Source organism: Bos mutus, chromosome 19 (genome assembly GCF_027580195.1).
Source record: "Bos mutus isolate GX-2022 chromosome 19, NWIPB_WYAK_1.1, whole genome shotgun sequence".
In the NCBI taxonomy this organism is placed as follows: Eukaryota; Metazoa; Chordata; class Mammalia; order Artiodactyla; family Bovidae; genus Bos; species Bos mutus.
Genome location: NC_091635.1, coordinates 30,598,693 through 30,620,822, shown reverse-complemented (window position 1 = coordinate 30,620,822; position 22,130 = coordinate 30,598,693). Strand labels below are relative to the sequence as shown.

The following is a 22,130-nucleotide window of genomic DNA, read 5'->3' as shown; positions in this document are numbered from 1 at the left end:
TTTTATTTCTGTTCCCCAATCATTTGGGGGTAAATTTAAAGTTTTAAAAGAAAGTCCTAAAATGATTGGCATAAAAATAGATAGTGTAGTAACCTCCAAGAGCCCTGTCACCTTAGAAATGCCCACCAAGTAAGTGTATATTAGTTACATGTCTGGCTGGCTGGCTATCTTGTTGAGCACTATTGAGCTATCTTCTTCTTAGGGGGAAATAGAGGTTGCTTCTAACACACAGAAAGAGTCTCTGCTGAATTAAAATCTTTCTCTGCAGCAATATCTATTGAGAGGTGCTGACTGTTTTGCTACAGCATGCAACTCAAAAGTGGCTGGAAATATGCAGCTTTGGGAGTCTACAGATCATTGCAGGAGCTAAAGGTCTAGTCATTTTTTTTTTTTTAAACGAAGGTAATCTGCAGCAGCTGGTAACCGAGGAAGTCTCTGCACAGGTTTGTGCCAAGAATATGCCCGTGTAAGGGGTTATTGTGAGTATAGGATTAAGGTCTTTTTGTTTTGTAATAGGGTAAATGTGTTGCAAACCAGCAAGATAGGAAATGAGATACAAAGATGTAATAATACATTATGATTTTGATAAACTCCTGAAGCTTAGATTTGTTCCTGAGATGATACAGGTATTTCAGTTTCAATCTGGAAATGTTGAAAATACATCAAAATCCAGCATTAATGAAATAGTTCAGTATCTTTGGTATAAATTTTTATTTTCCCTGGTTTATTTCAACCAACCAGATATCTTTCAGTGAAGTTTCTGGTCAATAATAAAACAATGTTCCAAGAAAATTATTAAAGAATTGCCAGATAACTTGTTTATCTGAATTAAGGAGAAGGTGGGAAGTATTAACATTTTGCTCTTATTACAAAAAACTTTTTAAAATTTATGTTTTAATGTAGCTACTTTATGAGATTTTTAGGTCCCACCTATGATTATGATCTCCACTTTATACTGAAAAATAAAGCGTTTAAAAACCAAAATCTTAAAACCATAACCCAGTCTAGGATTCCACCATAGATCCAAAAATTGGTTGATCTGACTTAAGGTATATGGTTTGTTGTGGTCTTTACCATAGAAAGAAGATGAGAAATCAGATGGGAGAGTGATTATAAGCTGTACAAAAGGCAAATCCCTGCGCCATAGACTTAAAATATGTTGTCATTGTTGCAGTTGGAAGTGAAACTGCCTGTCATCCAGTACTTGGTCTTTGTTCTACCTGACTGATTAAAATTCTGTCTTTATAGTTGTCAGGTTGACTGAGCAGGTTTAAAAAAATTAAGTTTTCAAATTCCAGTTGCTGATGTTTACTTTGCATATCTAAGGATTTAGAAGTGTATGTATAAGTGGGTTTTGTCATGTTGCATATCTGTTTAGATCTGTGGACTCCACTAGTTCCAAACTGTAACTCTATAAGACTGCTGATTTGATATTTAGCAGTGACCATATGTGGACTGCACTATAAATAATGTGCTTCTTGGAGCTGAATGGTGTAGCATTACTATATGGCTTTTCTCTCTAGTCTTCATTGTGTCATCTGTAGTGAGCTGTAGATTTTTTTGTTGGGGAATTTTTACAACTTGTTGTTTGCATGGGTTCACCTAGTAGCACTTGGTTTTTGCTTATAGAGTCTTTAATACACAATCAGCAAAGCTTACAATCCACTCAAGAGATTTGCCATTTTTGTCACTGTTGAAAATGAGCTAAATGGTGTAAATTGAATGTGGCTGTCAACTAAAAGAAAATTCAGTGTGGAATTAGTATTCATCTAGTCACTGCCATAATTGTAGTATAGTTTTCTCTTGAGACTTGGTATTCTATTTCCTATTATTAAAAAACTTAGAAATCAGCCCCACGCAATGAAGTGAATTTTAGTCTATATTTTGGCAGACTCCTATTATACAGGTTTGGTGGGGTTTGGCAGACTCCCGTTATACAGATTGGTGGGGCTGTTTCCCAAATGGTTATTGTTTCTTTGATGGTATACAGCTTCAGGGAGCAGAGAGAAGTTCCTGGGAAAGTTTTCTACTTGGTATTTAATTAATAAAATTGTTGAGGAATGGCTGAAACAATAATGAGATGGTTTTTTGTGTTTGTGTTTTGGCTGGTATTGTGTTTTTAGCATATTGGTAGTTGTTTCTAATACACATTTCTTGCTATTATTGATGTTCCCATTTAAAAATTATATCCTCCTTTCTTGCACATTTAGTACAGAGGATTAAAATATAGCACTTTAATTTACATTTGAGTTTAGAAACAGAAAAACCATAAAGGCCAATTTAGGTAATCTAGATGAAAAAAGTTTTGAGTTTTTAGCTCAGCTTCATAGTTTAACTAGAATTAAGAACTTCATTCCTAACCAAATAAAATGCCACATTGCCACCATTTTTGGAGTCTTAAGGACAGAGAGTAATGAATAGGTCATGGGAGGAATTCCCTGGCAGTCCAGTGGTTAGGACCTCTGCACTTTTAACTGCCAAGAACCCAGGTTCAATCCCTCATCAGGGTACTGACACCCCACAGGCTGTGTGGGACGGCCAAACAACAACAAATAGTTTGTGGGAATTCTTTATGAATGATCTGGAAAACCACCCTTTTGCCTACCTCCCTTGGGCAAAGTTAGTTGCTTTATTAATTGTTTAAAATTAGTATTTCCCTGCATTTTTTCCATGTGTAGTTAAATTATAAACAGCCTATCACTATACATGCCCCTTTGTCAGTCACAAACCAGGCTGTGTTAAAAAAAGTTATTTTCAGTTCTGTAAGATTATAACTAAACTTCAAATTATTTATTTTGCTTAAAAATAAAAAATCAAGTTTTTTTAGTCACTTTTGTAGTAACCAAAATAATAAACTGTTATTTCAGGAGTTAAATAGTGCTCATTGCCCTTGTTATGTCTAGATTACCAGTTGAGGCCACAGATTGCTGCAGTTTACTGTTATAAATGACATTCATAGAAATGATTGACACCCTAACCAGAGTAATGATTATCACCAGTTGGCCACTGAATTCCTTGCTCTTTCACAGTGAAAGTTCAGTGAACAGTTTGATCACTTCAGATTAGACAAGTCTGCTTTGTTCTATTAATACTTTGTTATGAGATATTTTGACGTGCCTTTCTTGTGTTACCCATCATCCTTAAGCCTACTGGATTTTTCACTAGTCTTTATAAAACTTTTTTCTTTTGGTAGGAAAAGGGACCATAGTGAATACTAGTCCTTTCTGCAGAGTTGCAGAACTGCCATTTTTTCTCCAAAAACAGATAGTCTGAAATGATAGGAAAGGCTCAGATTTTCCGTAATAGTCATTCACTTAATCTCAGAGGTTGGTGAGTAGAAGACTTTCTGGGAGATATGCCTATTATTATTGTTGCTTTTTGTTATAATTGCAAGGTCATAGAGTGGCATATTAATAATATTAATACATAACCCCTGACATTTCATTCCCTGTTTATACTTGGGGAAAGTGAAAGAAAATGAAGTCACTCAGTCGTGTCCGACTCTCTGTGACCCCATGGACTACAGCCTACCAGGTTCCTCCGTCCATGGGATTTTCCAGGCAAGAATACTGGAGTGAGTTGCCATTTCCTTCTCCAGGAGATCTTCCCAACCCAGGGATTAAACCCGGGCCTCCCGCATTGTAGGCAGATGCTTTACTGTCTGGGCCACCAGGGAAGTAGATTTAATTAAAGAACAGTTTTCGTTTAACGATTTAGAAGAGAAGTACCACTGCCATTTTGTATCAATAGCTTTTTTTGAGAAGGTGACAGCCATCTTGAGTGGTTTTGTAAAAGTGATGCTAATGTGTATAACCCTAAATTTTTCTTTTTTCTCCCTCTCCCTTTAACATTTGCTTTTCCTTTCACTGTTGTCAGTCACAACACGCTGCTCTTGAATCTCTCAGCTGGTCTTGACTCGTGAATTTACTTATGCTTTCACTCTTCTTTAATAAATACATTAATTGCAAGCAGTGAATTGAAAACAAGACAAAAAAAAAAAAAAAACGACCATTAGTGATTGGACAGTTTCTTACTTTGTGTTACATTTAACTGTTCTTTTGACAGCCCAGTTTTTAAAGCCAGGTTCGTATGGAAATGCTTTCACTCCACTTGCACTGCTTTTGGAAATAGCATACTGCTTCATCTGTCTGTTTATTTTAGTGCATTCATAATATAACACGGTCAGCATAATGTCTCATCTCCACTTAGCCAAAAGATAGAGTTTTCTTAATTTAAAAAAAGGGACAACAATTTTTGTCAGCATGGTTTTAATACCCTAAATCTGTGCCTAGTTATAAAATTAGCCTATTAAGAGATTAAACAATACTTTATTCAGCTACCTTATCTTAGAGTCATTCTGCTATCCTTGTCCTTTCTGTAGTTAATTTAGTTGTAGGAATTATGATATAAAACAAGGATTTTATGTGCAGGTAAGTGTATTTCCACAGTAGTACTATAAAGGCCTCTCTCTTTATCTTCATTTTCTGCTAAAATTAGTTGTGTTAAGACTTACAAAAGTTTTTTTTTTTTTTTTTTTACAGTAAGGTTATTTATATATAGGCATTCAGTACTGGGATTACATATAACCATAGTATTTTCTCATTCTCTCAATTTCTAGCAAAAAATAATCTCTAGTGACCTTTTGTGTACAGTAATGACTGTGTATATGTATGTTTAAAGTAATTGCATGTTTTGTTATAGAAACATTTTCATTATCATTTGCCCATTTTTTCAAGTATCCTGATCTTTGTTCCTCTAATCAATAAAGTAATAAGCTGCTCAGTCCAGTTTTCTAGTTGGCATCCTGTCATAATACTCATAGAAGGAAGTTGACCTTTTTTTTTTTAAACAGAGCATTAAAGAGACCTAATCTTCTTCTTATAACTTACTATCAGAGAATATAATAGTAACATATTTTTTCCTATAATTCCAGAGCATTTTACCATTGAATATGTAGCTGGAAGATAAAAATCAATTTAATATGTCTGTTTTTAATTCAGAGATTTATGGTTTAGTTGACTTCATAATTTGATTTTAGGAAATACAAGATTATTTTCAAGTGGTGATACCCAATTAATATTATAAATTACATTTTAATGCATACAGAACACTTTCTGTTTACAATTTTTAAATGTTTTCCTTTTGATAAGTAACATCATTTTATCAGATACAGCTAAATGATTATTTTAGTGTTCTCTCCGTATTTGTAAAAAGTAAAGAATTGGACAAAGGTCTGCAGAGGTTTCTAAGATCTTGAAACCTTACGCAAAAGCTGACATTTAATTGTTGTTTCTAGTGTCTTTACATGTGATTTACATTGAATGATCTTTTCCACTGTGCTCCTAGGAAGATGAGACATTATGTATATTGGTTTTTTTCCCCTACATGCACTAATGGTTCTTTACTGTTAACTTATTGCTAGGCCTGTTTCATTCTAACATTTTAGCATTTTTGTTAGATTACATGTTGAAATGCATCACTCAGTCTGTGCTTGAGCTCATTTTATTTTTCTGTTTAATCAATTTAATTTCTCGTTTTACTAACCTCACTGTTTTTTCAGTTTAATATTGGCTGCATGCTAGTTAAATATTTATATTTTATATATATGTATTAAAAAACCAATCAAGTCTAGCCTGGATTTTGCTCTGATTGTGTTTTCATTTCTAGTGGTGGGGCAGTCTTACACTTACAACTTACTTTGTATCATGAAAGCCTGACACATAAGCAAAATAACTAAATACAATGTAGATTTTCTTTATTAAAAAAAAAAAGCTCTTAAAGTGGTGCTGTCTAGGTGGTGGATATGATTGTATAAGTACTTTGATTTTATGCTTTTTAATGTTAGTTTTAAACTTCATAAGTGTATTCTTCCCCCTTTCCCCTTCCCTTTTTTCTCTTTTTAAAAGTGTTGTGTATAAAAATTGCCCAACACACCATCAGAAAGGACCCTTTCCCTCTTTGTTCTTCCTGTATAAAATACTAGCCAGTATTTCTTTTTACATTAATGCCCCCTTTATTGGGCACATTTCCCCTATTAGCACCTTTTTTGCATGCATATATGTAGAATTATCTCTTGTTCATCACCTGTTAAATATCACTAGGAAGGGAAGAATATATTATTGGAATATTTTTGGTTTGTCTCTCTGTTCTGTCTGTCAGGATAATATTGGACATCGCTTACTCCAGAAACATGGGTGGAAGCTGGGCCAGGGATTGGGAAAATCTCTTCAGGGTAAGTTTTTTAAATATACCAAGAAAAAAGAAAGAAAAAATGTTTCTGATGCAGATCTTATGCCTGAATATATTTTTTGTCTTTTTGAAAAAGTTTTTGGGCTTTCTCCCACTGCCTTTTATCCCCTAGAGTAGTCTGTTTTTCCTATAACTGTATTTGAAATCACTGTTAAGCTAATAATTTGCAAGAGTAAGCTGCTGTGTCGTGAATACTTTCAGGAAACATACTGTGTATGGCTCAGTCTGTTTTAAATTTCTTTTGGTGGAAGTGATGGTTGGGTAAAGTAAATGAAATACGTAGTATCAGAATGTACTCTCTTTGTATCACTTAGTGATGTATTATGGCTGCTGTATTTTTAAGAGAATTAATTTCAACAGCAGAGTTTAATTTTTGCCCTCCTGAATTCTTCCTGAAGCTGGTGATTGCCCTTGTTCTTTGTCTCTAATCAGAATCCATGCAATAGTAGAATAATTAACCTATATGAAACATAAAATTGAAACAGAGATTTCCTAGGGTTCTCTGAGAGGCCATTTCTCAAGTTCAGGTCAGTCTCTGGGAAATGTATGGTTTACAGTTTACATTGTATGTAATTTTTTCTTTTAACTGTACTAATCATTTGGATAACAAACACTGCTAACATTTCTGCTTCTGAGTTCTTACTAGTTGAAAACCAGTCAACCAACTCCATTTACTTATTAGCTCCGTCGTATTCAAGGGCTGCTGTTCTCTGCAGATGTGAACAGTACCTCAGAAATGATGGAAATCATTGCACTTCTACATTTGGTCATGAAGGGTCTCATTGTATAAAGGGATATTTGGGGAGAGGTGCACTACTGTTGACTAATTTTTTGAATTTGGGAAATGAATTTCCATAATATGAGTGGGCAGTCTAATCAGTTCAAATGTCTGTATTAAGGGCCACAATAGGACGGGGCATGAAACAGGATGTTTCAGTCTTTAAAGCCTTTGCTTTTTAAAGTATACATCCACAAATTCTATTCAGTTGTGACATGAGAAATGCTCAAAAATATATTTCAAATGAATATTTATTACTAAGCATTAACCTATCCTTTGGGGGAGGTAGAAAGATTTGATCACCACTAAACTTGTTTTCCAGTGGTGCAAGAACTCATTGTACACAGTATAAAGAATACTCAACAACTGAGAGCAATTTGTATGGCATAGACCATAGATTTTCTAAGAGACCAGAAAAGAGAAAGCGTCATCAGGACTAAAGTAGAAATGACTTCTTGGTAGGTTTAGTCCCAGTGGTTTGCACAGTTAAATGTTGGGTTGGGTTGAATGGAGGTGATAGTTCAGAATAAGGTCTGAAGATTTTATTTGATCTTTTCCCCTACTATTTGAAACCTCTCTTCCTATTCAGAGATTCCCAGGAGCATTGTTGATTGTTACTGTTTTTGTTCAGGTACAGAGGGGAGTAGAATTTGGGGACATTACGTAGGGGACTAGTGAATCTGTTTGAATCCCAGAGTTTTCCATTGTAAGCATCGGAGACTTCAAAGTACAACTAAAACTGGCAGAGAAGAAGAGTGAAAGAGACGTGTAGCAAGCGAGTTTAGAAAGGTGCTCTGTGATGGTCTAAAGAGGTGGGATGGGGAGGGAAGTAGGAGGGCGGTGTAGGAGGGGAGGGACATATATATACCTATGGCTGATTCATGTTGATGTATGGCAGAAACCATCACAATATTGTAGAGTGATTATCCTCCAATTAAAAATAAAGTAAAATTTAAAAAAGATCAGGTAAACGGGTGCTTAACTATTTTTGGGTGATGGAAAATTATTGTTTCATTTTAAGAATACTTTCAAATTTGGGTGTCTTTAAACTTTGAACTCCTTGAAAAGAGAAATCAGATTTTATCCATATTTCACATTCATCTCTGTGGTGATTGGCATGTAATAAGCACTCAATAACTCATCAATCCATTATTTATTTAAAATAGAAATTTGAAGCCCTTCCTTTTTTTCTTTTTAATTGTGGCAAAGCCCACATAACATAAAATTGTCATCTTACCCATTTTTAAGTGTACATTTCAGTAGTGTTTACTAAATTCACAGTGTTGTTCAAAGCCCATGTGTCTTGAATGGCTAGTATGGTCTCTACCCTTCAAAAAGAATGAGACCTTATTCTCCTGCCAACAAAATGGATTTCCCTGGTGGCTCAGACGTAAAGCGTCTGCCTACAATGCGGGAGACCCAGGTTCTATCCCTGGGTCGGGAAGATCCTCTGGAGAAGGAAATGGCAACCCAATCTAGTACTCTTGCCTGGAAAATCCCATGGATGGAAGAGCCTGGTAGGCTACAGTCCACGGGGTAACAAACAGTCGGACACGACTGAGCAACTTCACTTTCACTTTAATTGTCTTGGAAATGGCTCTTTTATTTTTTTAGTGTCACATTCAACATTGTCCAGGCATTGAGTTGATTTCTCTTACATAGCTCTTTCTGTAATACCCACATAGTTTGGCTAGAATATAGCCACATTTATGACATATTTAGATAATTCATGACAAATTTTTTTCATTGTACCAAACCTTTGCTACAAATAACCACTGAATAAAGAAAGCCCTGTTGCTCTGCAGAAAATCATAATGCCTTCTTACTACTGCATAGACTAATCACTGCAAATAATTTCTAGATTCATGGCTTTGTAAGTTCTTTGCATTTACTTGTTTATTGTCCACTTTTAGTTGCTTTTGTTTGATTTTAGGCTCTAACATTTTTTAACATGCAGTCATCCACTGAATTTAAGCCTGATCTTTTCGAGATTTTGTTAACATCTAAAAATTATTGAAAGCCCTGTGAGACTTTACGGAGTGCTAGTCTTTGGGGCTGCGGTGTATGTATATAACTTGTCACTGGATAGGTTGGAGAATAGGGCATGCTAACTCTGAAACAGAATTCTTTGTGGCACGATAGAAAATTCAACTTTGTTAGGTGGGTTTAATTTTTACTTGAATTTCCCTTATTTACCTTTTGTTCTCCCCTAATTATTAGGGCTTCCCTAGTGGTGCTCGGAGAAGGCAATGGCAACCCCCTCCAGTACTCTTGCCTGGAAAATCCCATGGACGGAGAAGCCTGGTAGGCTGCCGTCCATGGGGTCGAGAAGAGTCGGATACTACTTCACTTTCACTTTTCACTTTCATGCATTGGAGAAGGAAATGGCAACTGACTGCAGTGTTCTTGCCTGGAGAATCCCAGGGACGGCGGAGCCTAGTGGGCTGCCATCTATGGGGTCGAACAGAGTCGGATACGACTGACTCGACTTAGCAGCAGCAGCAGTAGTGCTAGTGGTAAAAGAACCCGCCTGCCAATGGAGGTTAGACATAAGAGACACCAGTTCGATCCCTTTCGGGAAGATCCCCTAGAGAAGGGAATGGCATCCCACACCGGTATTCTTGCCTGGAGAATCCCATGGATAGAGGAGCCTGGAGGGCTTCAGTCCATGGGGTCGCACAGTTGGACACAACTGAAGCGATTTAGCACACATCACAGTGTTTATTAAAATATTCAAAAGTTAAAATTTATATGTGGCAGATAAGTGATTGTTAGTATTAAAAAAAAAGACTTGTAGAAAAGGTTGTTGCCAAGATACCTGAAGGAAACAACAATAAAGAAAGGCCTGCTGATGAGAAATATTATGAATGGTTGTGTGTGTTTTTTTTAATGCAGGCAGAGGGTATGTTTAATTTGGAATAAACAACAGCAAATGATAGTTGTATTTTGTGGCTGTTGAATTGGATTTGGTTCTTGAAATTGTTTTATGACCTTGTGGCAGCTTTGAAATGGAATGGAATGTAGCTCAAAATCTTTATTTTGCTATGAAATAGGTAAGTAGATGTAGCCCAGAAGTGGTTCCTAAACTTTCTTTGTTATATTGTCTAAGAGCTGTTTGATGATGTGGCTGATTTTTTTGGTCACAAAGACAAATGAAGAGGTATGATATATTTCATATTCCATATTTAGAGGGTTCACTCAGTGACAGTCAATCAGCATTAGCTCAGCTATGAGATAATAATGTATTCTAGTTATACCAGCTGTAAATAATGTAAGTCATGGGCAAAGTAAATAAGATTGTTCCTGCTCTTCAGGTTTATTTTCCAGTCCTGTAAGTCTTGCTTTTTAAACTTACACTACACTTTTGAAGGTTTTTTGAGGCCAGGGACCGTGTTTTATATTTTTTAGTATGTGATCAATTGAATACTTAATTGACAAATTGCTTTAAGTTCCTTGAGAGTAGGGATTCTCTTTTATTTTTGTTTAGAAGCACTTGGTATAGGGTATGAAGCAGTGTGAGCAGCATTTGGAAACTTAGGATTTAGGTTTGAATTTGGCTCTGCCACTTACTTTAAGTAAAGGGACAAGTTGAATTATTTGTTTCAGCAATAAATGAGGATTAAAATCTCTGCCTATATTCTCACAGTGATTATGAGGGTAAAGTAATTAAGTGAAGTTACTTTATGCAAACTGTAAAACACTATGTAAATGCTAATTGTTATTAACACCTCAATTGTATGATGTGTGTTTAAGTATTTTAACTGAATTTGAGTTAATCTTTAGGTATTCATCAAAAACCTAAGTATCATAAAAATCACAGAGAAGCCTCTATCTTGCTACTCTGTATTTCCCAGAATTTGTAACAGTAGTAGCAGTAGCAGCAGCAGCTAAGATGCTGCTGCTGCTGCTGCTGCTGCTGCTGCTAAGTCGCTTCAGTCGTGTTCGACTCTGTGCGACCCCATAGACGGCAGCCCACCAGGCTCTGCTGTCCCTGGGATTCTCCAGGCAAGAACACTGGAGTGGGTTGCCATTTCCTTCTCCAGTGCAGGAAAGTGAAAAGTGAAAGTGAAGTTGCTCAGTCGTGTCTGACTCTTCACGACCCCATGGACTGCAGCCCACCAGGCTCCTCCGTCCTTGGGATTCTCCAGGCAAGAACACTGGAGTGGGTTGGCCATTTCCTTCTCCAATGCATGAAAGTGAAAGGGAAGTCACTCAGTTGTGTCTGACTCTTTGCGACCCCATGGACTGCAGCCTACTAGGCTCCTCTGTCCATGGGATTTTCCAGGCAAGAGTACTGGAGTGGGGTGCCATTGCCTTCTCCGCTAAGATACTAATATGTGCTATTACTGTTTGGATGGCATCACCAACTCTGTGGACATGAGTTTGAGCCAGCTCCGGGAGTTGGTGATGGACAGGGAAGCTTGGTGTGTTAGTCAGTGGGGTTGCAAAGAATCGGACATGACTGAGCGACTGAACTGAACTGAACTGAATATGTGCTAGATATTTGACTCCCAGTTCTGTGCTTTTAATGCTGTGTATGTTTTAGGGTCATAAGTCCCTAATTTTGCTTTTTGTTTCAGTAATTCTGAGCTCTTAGTTACATCTAAAAGAGCCTCAGTCACTAAGCAGTGGGGTTGGGACAAATAATTAAATGTAAAAAATAAAATTGTTAAAATAAACAGTAGGATAATTATTAAAGATAATCTTATAATAAGGAGAACTTTAAGTTCAACTCCAAACCCAGAAATCCTTAAAAGAAGGATAAATTTGACTATATTTCATCATAGTAAAGTAAAAGAACAACAGCTAAACAAACTGGGGGAAATATCTGTAATATATCATTGTAGACAGAGGACAGATTTCTTTATGTATTTATCGGTATGTGAAATACTTGTAATCAAAATAGAAAGGGGGAAATGGCTATGAATACTGTTTACAGAAAAGTATTGCAGATGACCTTTAGGCATATGAAAATATTCTCATTTCTTCTCATATTAGAGATAATGCATATTAAACTATGAGATATGATTTTTTACTTGTTGGCTTGGAAAAGGCTTTAAAAAAGACTAGCCTGGTCAGATTTGGGGAAAATAGGTTCTTACATTATAGACAGTGATACTGTAAACGGATAAAACCACTATAGAAAACAGTTGAATTACTTAAAGATTAAAATGCATGTATCCCTTTAGATCCAACAATTCTATCTTTAACTTATTCATGAAATGCAAAAAATAATGTATGATTGAAGTTATTCATTATATCACTGTGATAAAAGATTAGAAATAGTCTACCATATTTCCTTGATTCTAAGACATTTTTTCATATTTTAATAAAGGTAAAATTAGATGTACCTTATTAATGGCATTAAAGTTACAATGGCAGCTTTTAAAATTTCTTAGTGGCACATAAAACAGTGTGTTTCTATTTTCCATTATTTTAAATGGAATACACATCAACCCAGCAGCTAACCAGCTTCTAAAACATAGTTGCCTGTTTATTGATTTTAAAAAAAAATTAAGATATAAAGTATACATTTTTTCCTGATTACCAAATAATTTATATGGTTCTTAACAGTTGCTTTCTCTGTTGTAACATGTCCATAGCTTTTGTTGATACTTAAGCAGCTTTCCCAAAGTCCTACAAGTTGTATATGAAATGTATTATATCTATAGGTTTCTCACATATCTTTTTCTTAAAAATGTTGAATTAGATTTTTGAGATTGAAGCATAAAAATTTTATTGTATGAAATCGTTGGCTGGAAAATATGTCAAGAGAGATGAACTGAAGCATTTCACTGTGAAACATTAAAAGGGTACATTCTGTGGGGTTTGTGCATATATTTGTTTCTTATTTGCTTTACTGTGCAGAGAAAAGTCTTGCCTGGAAAATCCATGGACGGAGGAGCCTGGTGGGCTGCAGTCCATGGGGTCGCGACTGAGCGACTTCACTTTCACTTTCATGCATTGGAGAAGGAAATGGTAACCCACAGTGTTCTTGCCTGGAGAATCCCAGGGATGGGGGAGCCTGATGGGAGGCCGTCTATGGGGTTGCACAGAGTTGGACACGACTGAAGTGACTTAGCAGCAGCGGCAGCAGAGAAAAGTCATTGTTAAGGCAGACTGTGAAGGGAAAGTGAGTTGCTTTTTACTGTATCCTTTTAAAATTTGATATGATACACTATTACTACTAAAAAATGTAGAAAGAAAATTGTTTTGAAAAAGACTCAGAGTAGACAGAATCCAAGCAGAGTAGAGTTGGTTTCTTTAGTGTTTCTTTGGTTTTATGTATGTATCCCTCCTCCCACTCTAGTTTCAGTTAGCAAACAAATGGTAAATATAGTTGGATAAACCCTGCATTAGCTAAGCCCCAACAGTGCTTATATTAATACATTTTATGACTAAAGAAAAACTAGATTTGAATCCCATACAGTAGAAATATGTAGTGTTAAAATTTGGACTTTATTGTTAAGTTAGAATGTTGATTTTTAAAACCACACTAACTTCTAAGAAAAATCATTCTTTGGCTGGGGAAAAATAGGTTTTCTTTAATACTATGATGACACAGTAAATGTTCTGGATAGGATATTTGTAAAAAGCTGAGTTGTTGTCCTTCCTTAGTTTCCCTTTGAAATTTGTTTTCATGGATTATATGCCACATCTAGAATGTAAACATTCTGCATGTCAGTATGGATTGTCAGAAAGGCTTAGTTATACTTGTTGCTGGTCTAGCTGAAGGAGCCTGGTAGCTATAATGATCTTTGTTCCTAGGTAATTAAATGAGCTGTGCAGTCTTTATGCATTTTCAAAGGTAAGCATAATTTTAGTAATTCAGGTATCAAATTTAGTAAGATAACAGATTATATATAACCCTGACTATCTTAAGGGAATTTAGTTAATATAAACAAATGAATCCAGCTGAATCCAGTTAGTAAACAAAATTTAGAATTGACAATCTGTAGTTAAAAAGTCTAGATTTTAGAGCTAGAGTTATTACCAACCTGCTGCTGCTGCTGCTAAGTCGATTCAGTCGTGTCCAACTCTGTGCAACCCCATAGACGGCAACCCACCAGGCTCTGCCGTCCCTGGGATTCTCCAGGCAAGAACACTGGAGTGGGCTGCCATTTCCTTCTCCAATGCATGAAAGTGAAAAGTGAAAGTGAAGTCACTCAGTCGTGTCCGACTCTTAGCGACCCCATGGACTGCAGCCTACCAGGCTCCTCCATCCATGGGATTTTCCAGGCAAGAGTATTGGAGTGGGGTGCCATTGCCTTCTCGATTACCAACCTAGATGGCATATTAAAAAGCAGGGATATTACTTTGCCAGCAAAGGTCCATCTAGTCAAGGCTATGGTTTTTCCAGTGGTCATGTATGGATGTGAGAGTTGAACTGTGAAGAAGGCTGAGTGCAGAAGAATTGATGCTTTTGAACTGTGGTGTTGGAGAAGACTCTTGAGAGTCCCTTGGACTGCAAGAACGTCCAACCAGTCCATCCTAAGGGAGATCACTCCTGGGTGTTCATTGAAAGGACTGATGGTAAAGCTGAAACTCCAATACTTTGGCCACCTCATGTGAAGAGTTGACTCACTGGAAAAGACCCTGATGCTGGGAGGGATTGGGAGCAGGAGGAGAAGGGGACGAGAGAGGATGAGATGGCTGGATGGCATCACTGGCTCGATGGACATGAGTTTGAGTGAACTCCGGGAGTTGGTGATGGACAGACAGGGAGGCCTGGCGTGCTGTGATTCATGGGGTCGCAAAGAGTCGGACACAACTGAGTGACTGAACTGAATTGAGAAATGAAAAGGGATTGGGGGATATGAGAAGGGGAAATAGTGAACTCAGATGCTGTATAGACTAGTTGCTCAGTATAGAGATTGTTACATTTATAGACAGACATTAAATATATGTTAAAGTGTTATTTAACCAGAAGACATTAAATATATATCAAGTTCATGCAAAATAATTAGAAAGGAAGTAGCAAATTTTTCTAAATTTAGATCAGATACTTTTTTACTAAGAAAAGAGTAGACCAGTTATAGAAGCAGTTTGGACATCCTCAAGGTAGATTACGTTAAATGAAGCATTCACTGGTGAAGAATTACATTAAAATAGTTGCACTTCTATTAAATACTTGTTTTCAAGAGACCATAATAAACAATATACATGACATTGTGAGATACTACCCTTACTCTCATAAGTTTGCCATTTATTTTAGGAGATAAGTGGAAGAAACCTTAAGAGTAAACTCTGTAAGGATAAATGACTAGGGAAGACCTCACAATGAAGTCTTAAGGAGGGAGGAATAAGTATTACCAAAGAAAGAGACACTGATGTATACAAGGTGATTACAGTTGGTGAAGAGTAGGTGTAGCTGGCTAGAGCAGAAAGTGTCCATTCGGCAGTGAATGTCACACTTTAAAAGCAGAAGAACTTATCAAAATACATATTTTTAAAGTGAACTTTGACATATAAAAGAATGGAAAAAACCATAATTATTTGGTTGAAGCAGGGTTCTGGGTGTCCAAGAGCAGATGAGAAACCATAACTAGAAAGCAGTAATGGGAATTTGGTTCAGATAGGCACAAATCTAGTATTATCTTAACTAAAACCTCATTTAATTATTTTTTTTAATTTTTAATTGGAAGATAATTGCTTTACAGTGTTATGTTGGCTTCTCCCATACAACAACATAAATCAGCCGCCAGTCCATGTATGTCCCCTCCCTCCTGAATCTCCTCCCACTCCCTACCTCATCCCACCCCTCTGGTTTGTCACAGAGCACCGGGTTGAGTTCTCTGTCCCCATATAGCAGCTTCTTCCATTGTCTGTCTATTTAACACATATAATTCTTAAAGCAAGACTATGTTATTCCAGCTTTGCAGAGGAAAAACTGAGGCTTAAAGAAGTTGAGCGAGTTGCTTAAGAATAAACCGTCAGTAAATGACAATATCAGAATTCAAACCTTGGTCTTTCTGACTCCAAAACTCATGCTGCTAACTAACTACCACACTGAGTGTAGAAGGCTGCTCCAATTTGGAACTTTATTTTGTAAACAAAAGGCAGTTTTTTATTAGAAGAGAGGTATAGACTTATCTAGCAGATAGAAATATTAAAGCTAATTTAATCAGAAATTCATTTTACAAATGAAGAAATGTAGGTTTAGGGTTCCAGAATGTTGAAAGGCAGTCCCTAGTTCTCTTGATTTGTGATCTATTTCTTTCCATTATACCAATTAGCACATTGGTGGTAGAAGTTAAGTACGAATCTTGCCAAAGTATGACTGAAGATGTAAAACCATTTAGAAAGTTGTCTGAGTTGATAAGGGCATAGAATAAAATGATAGCAGTGGAACTGGAAAGGAAAGTGTAGTTATGAAGCATGATAAATCAACTATGAAGCATAATAACAGTTGATTCATGCATGTGTCTTGCTAGCAAGCCTTTGTTCACTGGGTTTAGTTGTTAATCCTTAATAATAGCTAGTGTTTAAGTGTTTACAAAGTGCTTACACATGTATAGTCTAATTTAAGTCCTCTCTGGGGTAGTTACTCTTTTTTTACAGATGAGGAGATTGACATTTTAAGCAATTCTTTGCCCAAAATCTTACAGCACATAGGTAGTAGAATCATGTTGCTAAAAACCTATGCTTTTAATCAGTATGCTATCTAAAATGTACTTAAATGCTGTGTAGTGGCTTACTTCTGTCTTCTGGAGAAATGTGATGGTGGTGAGAAATAAAGTACTGCATAATTGAAATGTACAATAGTTACTCTGGTTGAAAAAAATGTAGGTAGCTTTGAATGTGATGTTTTTTCTTAGAGCTCGTGAAGTGGTCATTTATGTTCTTGATGATAAATATAAATTTCTGTAAATTCACTGGAAACTTGAAGCTAGATTGAGTAGTAAGAACCTTGGCCACATTTTTAGGAGTGATAGATAATTGATCTCCAAAGGTAAAGAGAATACTGTAATTTCTTGTCTCATACTATAATTTCCTCCTTTATTTTTTCTTACACTTTGTATTTCTCTTGTGGTGTTTTTAACATTCTACCTTGAATAATTTGTATTTATGTGTCTCTTAACTCTCGTGAGCCATCTTCCCTGGTGGCTCAGAGGTTAAAGCGTCTGCCTCCAATGCAGGAGACCTGGGTTCGATCCCTGGGTCGGGAAGATCCCCTGGAGAAGGAAATGGTAACCCACTCCAGTATTCTTGCCTGGAGAATCCCATGGACAGAGAAGCCTGGTAGGCTACAGTCCATGGGGTCGCAAAGATGGGGTCGCAAAGAGTCGGACACTACTGAGCAACTTCACTTACTTACGTACTTAACTCTTGTTAGACTGTAAACTCCTAAGTGATAACAATTACAGGCGTTTATGTGTTTTCTGTTGTTGCTTTTCAATATGTTTTTTTATTCTGCATATAGTTACTGAATCTGTAGAATGTGCCAGATCTGTACTAAGTCTTAAGAGTTAAGGAATGAATAAGATATAGCTCTTGTCTCCGGAGGCTTATGTCTAATATAGACACAAGTGTAACAGATAAATCTAGTGCAATATAATACTGTAATTGTGAAGTTAAAGGTACAGTGGGGGCTTAATAGAGAATTGAAAAACATAACTTAGAATTTTAACTTATTTCTTGAAGGATTTAATAAGTGAAAGATTTCATTGCGAGAATAAGGAAGCAAACAACTGTATTAGCATCTGCCCAACTATACTTGTTAGTTGATACATGGAATCATTCATCCATAAGAACCACTGGTATTTAAAAGGAGGGCCAGATATAAACATGATAAGAACACAAAGTTTAAAAGTATGATTTGTGAGAAATATATTTTGATAAAGAAAAAAGCTAAAAACGAAAATATTTATTAAAAATGGCTACCAAAATTTGAAGTAATGGATTGTACATTTAGAAAAGGGGACAAAATAATATCATCTTACATGTATAAATGTGGTTTATTAGTTCTAAATTCAGCCTTTTCTGTCTTACTAAGTCTTCTGAAATCTGTGACGTAGATAATTCTGTAACCAAATGAGTTACAGAGAAAATCTAGCTGGAGCTTAGAAGGAAAGAGCAGAGGACAGTCTCAGGAGTAGGACTTGGAAGCTCCGATGCCTGTTGGGGCCAGGTGGTAACATACACAGTTGCCCACTGAACTTGAGACAGTAAGTAGGAAGTAGTGTGAGTTGTGCCATGTCTGGAGAGGAATAACTGCCCCTCAGCTAGCTCCTGCTCATTGTTACTGTGTAGGAATATAGTGTCATGTGTTGCCAGACCTGAATTTAAAAAACAAAACCAGAAATCCAGATATTCTGGTGAAACTTAGTAATTGAAAAATGTTGGCTCAAAGTTTAAAGTAATCTGAGATAAACAAACATATGCAAGGCCTATATTTGATTCACAGGTTACTACTTTATGACCTCACTTGAAATTTGACCTGGGTTTAAATTCAAGCTCTGCAATCAGTTAGTGGTGTGACCTTTCTTCAGTATGCTCAAATCTTTAAAAGATTTCAGAACTGTTTGGGGAATTAAACATGATGGCATATAAGCTTTATACCTGTATCTTATCTCATTTTCCTCTCCCAATAGTAGTTTGGGAGATAATGCCACTTTAAACAGATTGAGAAACCTAAGTGTTTATCCATAGTCAAACTGCTGAGGATAGTAGCTGTGTTTATAACAAATCTTCCTACCTCTACTCTAGTACTTTTACCATTAGACTGGTGATTCTCAAGCTTTAGTGAGCAGCAGAATCACTTTGGGTGCTTGTTAAAAATGTAGATTCCCAACCAGTACAACTCAGCAGGTCTGCATTGGGGTTCAGGAAATTACATTTTAAATAAGCTCCCTAAGTAATTTGCTTTAGATCATATGAATAAAATAAGCTTCTGAGAATGTTACCTTCACTGTGGCAAGTCGGGGTAGACGGTTCTTTTGCTCATCCAAAATAGATTAGTGATTTTTAGTCTGATTTAGTATAATGCTATTTATTTTTCTTATAATCTTATCTTTATCCTGATTTACACTGTTTCCTACATTATTATTTATGGACTTCGTGCCCTAGATTAGTTTGCATGATTAAAATGAAACTGGTTTCTCGTACTTCTTACGAGAGTGGCATGTCCAAGAAACTTAAAATTAGCAATATATAAAATTAGTATATAAAATATACCAATATATAAAATTAGTATATAATCATCATGATTTTATTGTAATTAGAGTAGTGTTTCCAATCAGGTGAAAACAGTTGAAAATATAAAATTTCACTGGTTAGCCAATATTTGAAAAGTCGAAACTAAGAGGAGACAGAAATGCCTTCAAAGTTGTATGGAATCATAGACTTTAGAACTGGAAAAGAAAATTTCTATGGATAACCTAGGATCTCTGGGCTTTTTAGAAGAGATGCCAGAGGAAATAAGGGAGATTTTTCAGTAATTTCAATTTATTTGACTTTCTCAATTTACTTCTACATTCCATGTAGACTTCATCTATTACAAATTTGGCATACAGTGGATTAATAACTTACTATTCAGTACACATACATAGGTGTTAGTGTATTTCTCAGGTGACAGTAATAGTAAAATAGTAAGCATTTTGACAGTGTTTAAGTTTTTCTGTTTTGTTTAGGTATAATTTACCTAAGAAAATTGTTTGTACCTGATAAATTTCTTAGGTGATCTGTTTTAATTTGGAGAAAGTCTTGCTAAAGTATACTTCATTCTTTTGGCTTAGATGTAGTATTTGTGTAACCTTTTCAAACTCAGTAGTCACTCTTGTTAATGGAATGATAATATGGGAAGGATTTGGGGGTAGATGATAATTTTCTCCTTCAGTAAATAGGACTGTTTCATTATCACCAGGTTGTTGGTAGAACATTAGAATCTATCACAGCTTCTTAGAGTATTTTTAATTTTAAGGTATTTTAAAATGCCAGTTTTGGAAATGAACAAATTGATTTTTTAATTTTCTGAGGCCTTAAGACAACAGTGTTTAGCAGCATCATGGTGAAATGTTAGGGTTTACAAAGCATCTTCTATTGTCTGTTTTGATCTACATGCCAGTCCCGAAAGTGGAGATAATGTCTCCATTTTGCTGGAGAGGCTGCAGGGACTCATGGGCTAGTTGTCCAGAGTGACACAAGTGTTTAGAAGTTACCTCTTACTAGAGAACTGAGATTTTGTAGCCACCTTTTTTAGGGACTACCTAGAAAAATATAGAAAGAAAATAAAGGTGAGTTGCGAGTTTGAGGTGTAGGATTAAGGAAGAGCAGTTTAAATGGAGCTGGAAAACATTTTGGGGTTTAAGAATGATCTTGGAATATTAAGGAATTCTCAGTGTAGTTATGGAATAACTTAATAGTAAGTGAATACAACTCTAAGAAAACATTGGATTGTTGGACATTACAATACCATAGGACTAGCTACTCTATACTGTCTACATTTAGCCACTAAGTCGTGTCTCTTTTATGACCCCATGGACTGTAGCCCACCAAGCTTCTCTGTCCATGGGATTTTCCAGGCAAGAATACTGGAGTGGGTTGCCATTTCCTTCTCCAGAGGATCTTTCTGACCCAGGGATCAAACTTATATCTCCTGCATTGGCAGGCAGATTCTTTACCACTGAGCCACCAGGGAGTTGTTTTGAGGCCCTGTCAGCTGACAATGAAATAAATATATGTATGCTTAGCCAAGAGAAACAAAACAAAACTAACCTTTTCTTAATATATTAGATTACATGATTAAAATTGAACTATTTTGTCCTAGAAAGTAGCTCTGATTCTTTGGGAAGATGGAAGGATTTTTAGGTCATAGTTTTTTAAACTTCTGTGCCCTTAAAAAAAAAACAAACACCTGTGCCTGAAAATCAAAATAACCTGGTTGTTATATAGATCATTAAACAGTCTGTGGCAAGAATATAGTTAGTTTTTGTAGCACTAGAGACTTTGGATTCTATTTTGAGTAGGAATTCTTTAAAAAAAAAAAACTTAAAAGCCATAGGGTATAATTAATATACTTGATGTTTACTAAGAAAAAGATATCTAAATGATGATGAAAATAATCATTATTTTTATGCTACTGAAGACTGTTATTTTAAGGAGAAATTTGCAGAAGTAAAGCTTTGGTTTGGAAATATATATACCACTTTTTACCCAGGAAGTATTTCTGAAAGTTGTATGTAATCACTGTTTTTTTAAATGAATGAAATTATATTTAAACACATTAACATAATGACTTCCCTGGTGGCTCAGACGGTAAAGCGTCTGTCTACAATGCGGGAGACCCGGGTTCGATCCCTGGGTTGGGAAGATCCCCTGGAGAAGGAAATGGCAATCCACTCCAGTACTATTGCCTGGAAAATCCCATGGACAGAGGAGCCTGGTAGGCTGTAGTCCATGGGGTCGCAAAGAGTTGGACACGACTGAGCGACTTCACTATAGCTTACTATAGAGTCTTATTTTGAGTAATTTTACAAATCAGAGAATAGTCACCATCCTAATTTTGTATTATTCTTGATTTTCACATATATATTTGAGTTGCTTAAAGTAAATAAATTTAAGATGTCAGGTCAGATTCTTGACTTTTATCAACTTAGTGGCCTTTTGGAAGTAAAATTTGTGACTTTTTTGATGGCTTTTATATTTACTTTTGCCTTATTAGGGTCAGTCTTTAAAAACAGTTTTAGACTTAAGCTTTTTGAACCATACATGCATTAGGTCCACAAATGTTATTTTCTACTCCCTCATGCCAGAAGTTTATGTTGGTAAGATTATTTTGCCTAATTATAGATTATTCATGGGCTATAGGACTTTGTTTTAATTACTATCACAAAAATATGCCCAAAGCCTTGCAGTAGTGCTTGGTATGTAGAAGCAACTCAATAATTATTTGTTGTTGGATGAATCTCAGCAAAGGAACAGACAGCAAAGGTAAATTGTAGTGTTATCTTATCTGCTGACTATCCAAAAACTGTTTTAATCACTTTGGAAGCTTCTTCATTTCTAATTTGTTTCTGTGGAGAAGTCATGTGTCTTCTGTTTCTGAAATGTGCTGTTTACCAGATTATGGTTGTTCTTCAATATTTTCTCTCCAGTTGTTCTT

The 22,130-nt window shown here is 36.0% G+C and overlaps 1 protein-coding gene across 1 annotated transcript in view; it reads left to right on the top strand.

Annotated features, from left to right (window-relative positions):
• The window catches only part of GPATCH8 (G-patch domain containing 8), a 95,101-nt gene that overhangs the window by 23,415 nt on the left and 49,556 nt on the right, over positions 1–22,130 (top strand). The window contains 1 exon segment of the mRNA XM_070389937.1: positions 6,160–6,232. Within this exon segment, the coding sequence (XP_070246038.1) occupies positions 6,160–6,232 (73 nt within the window).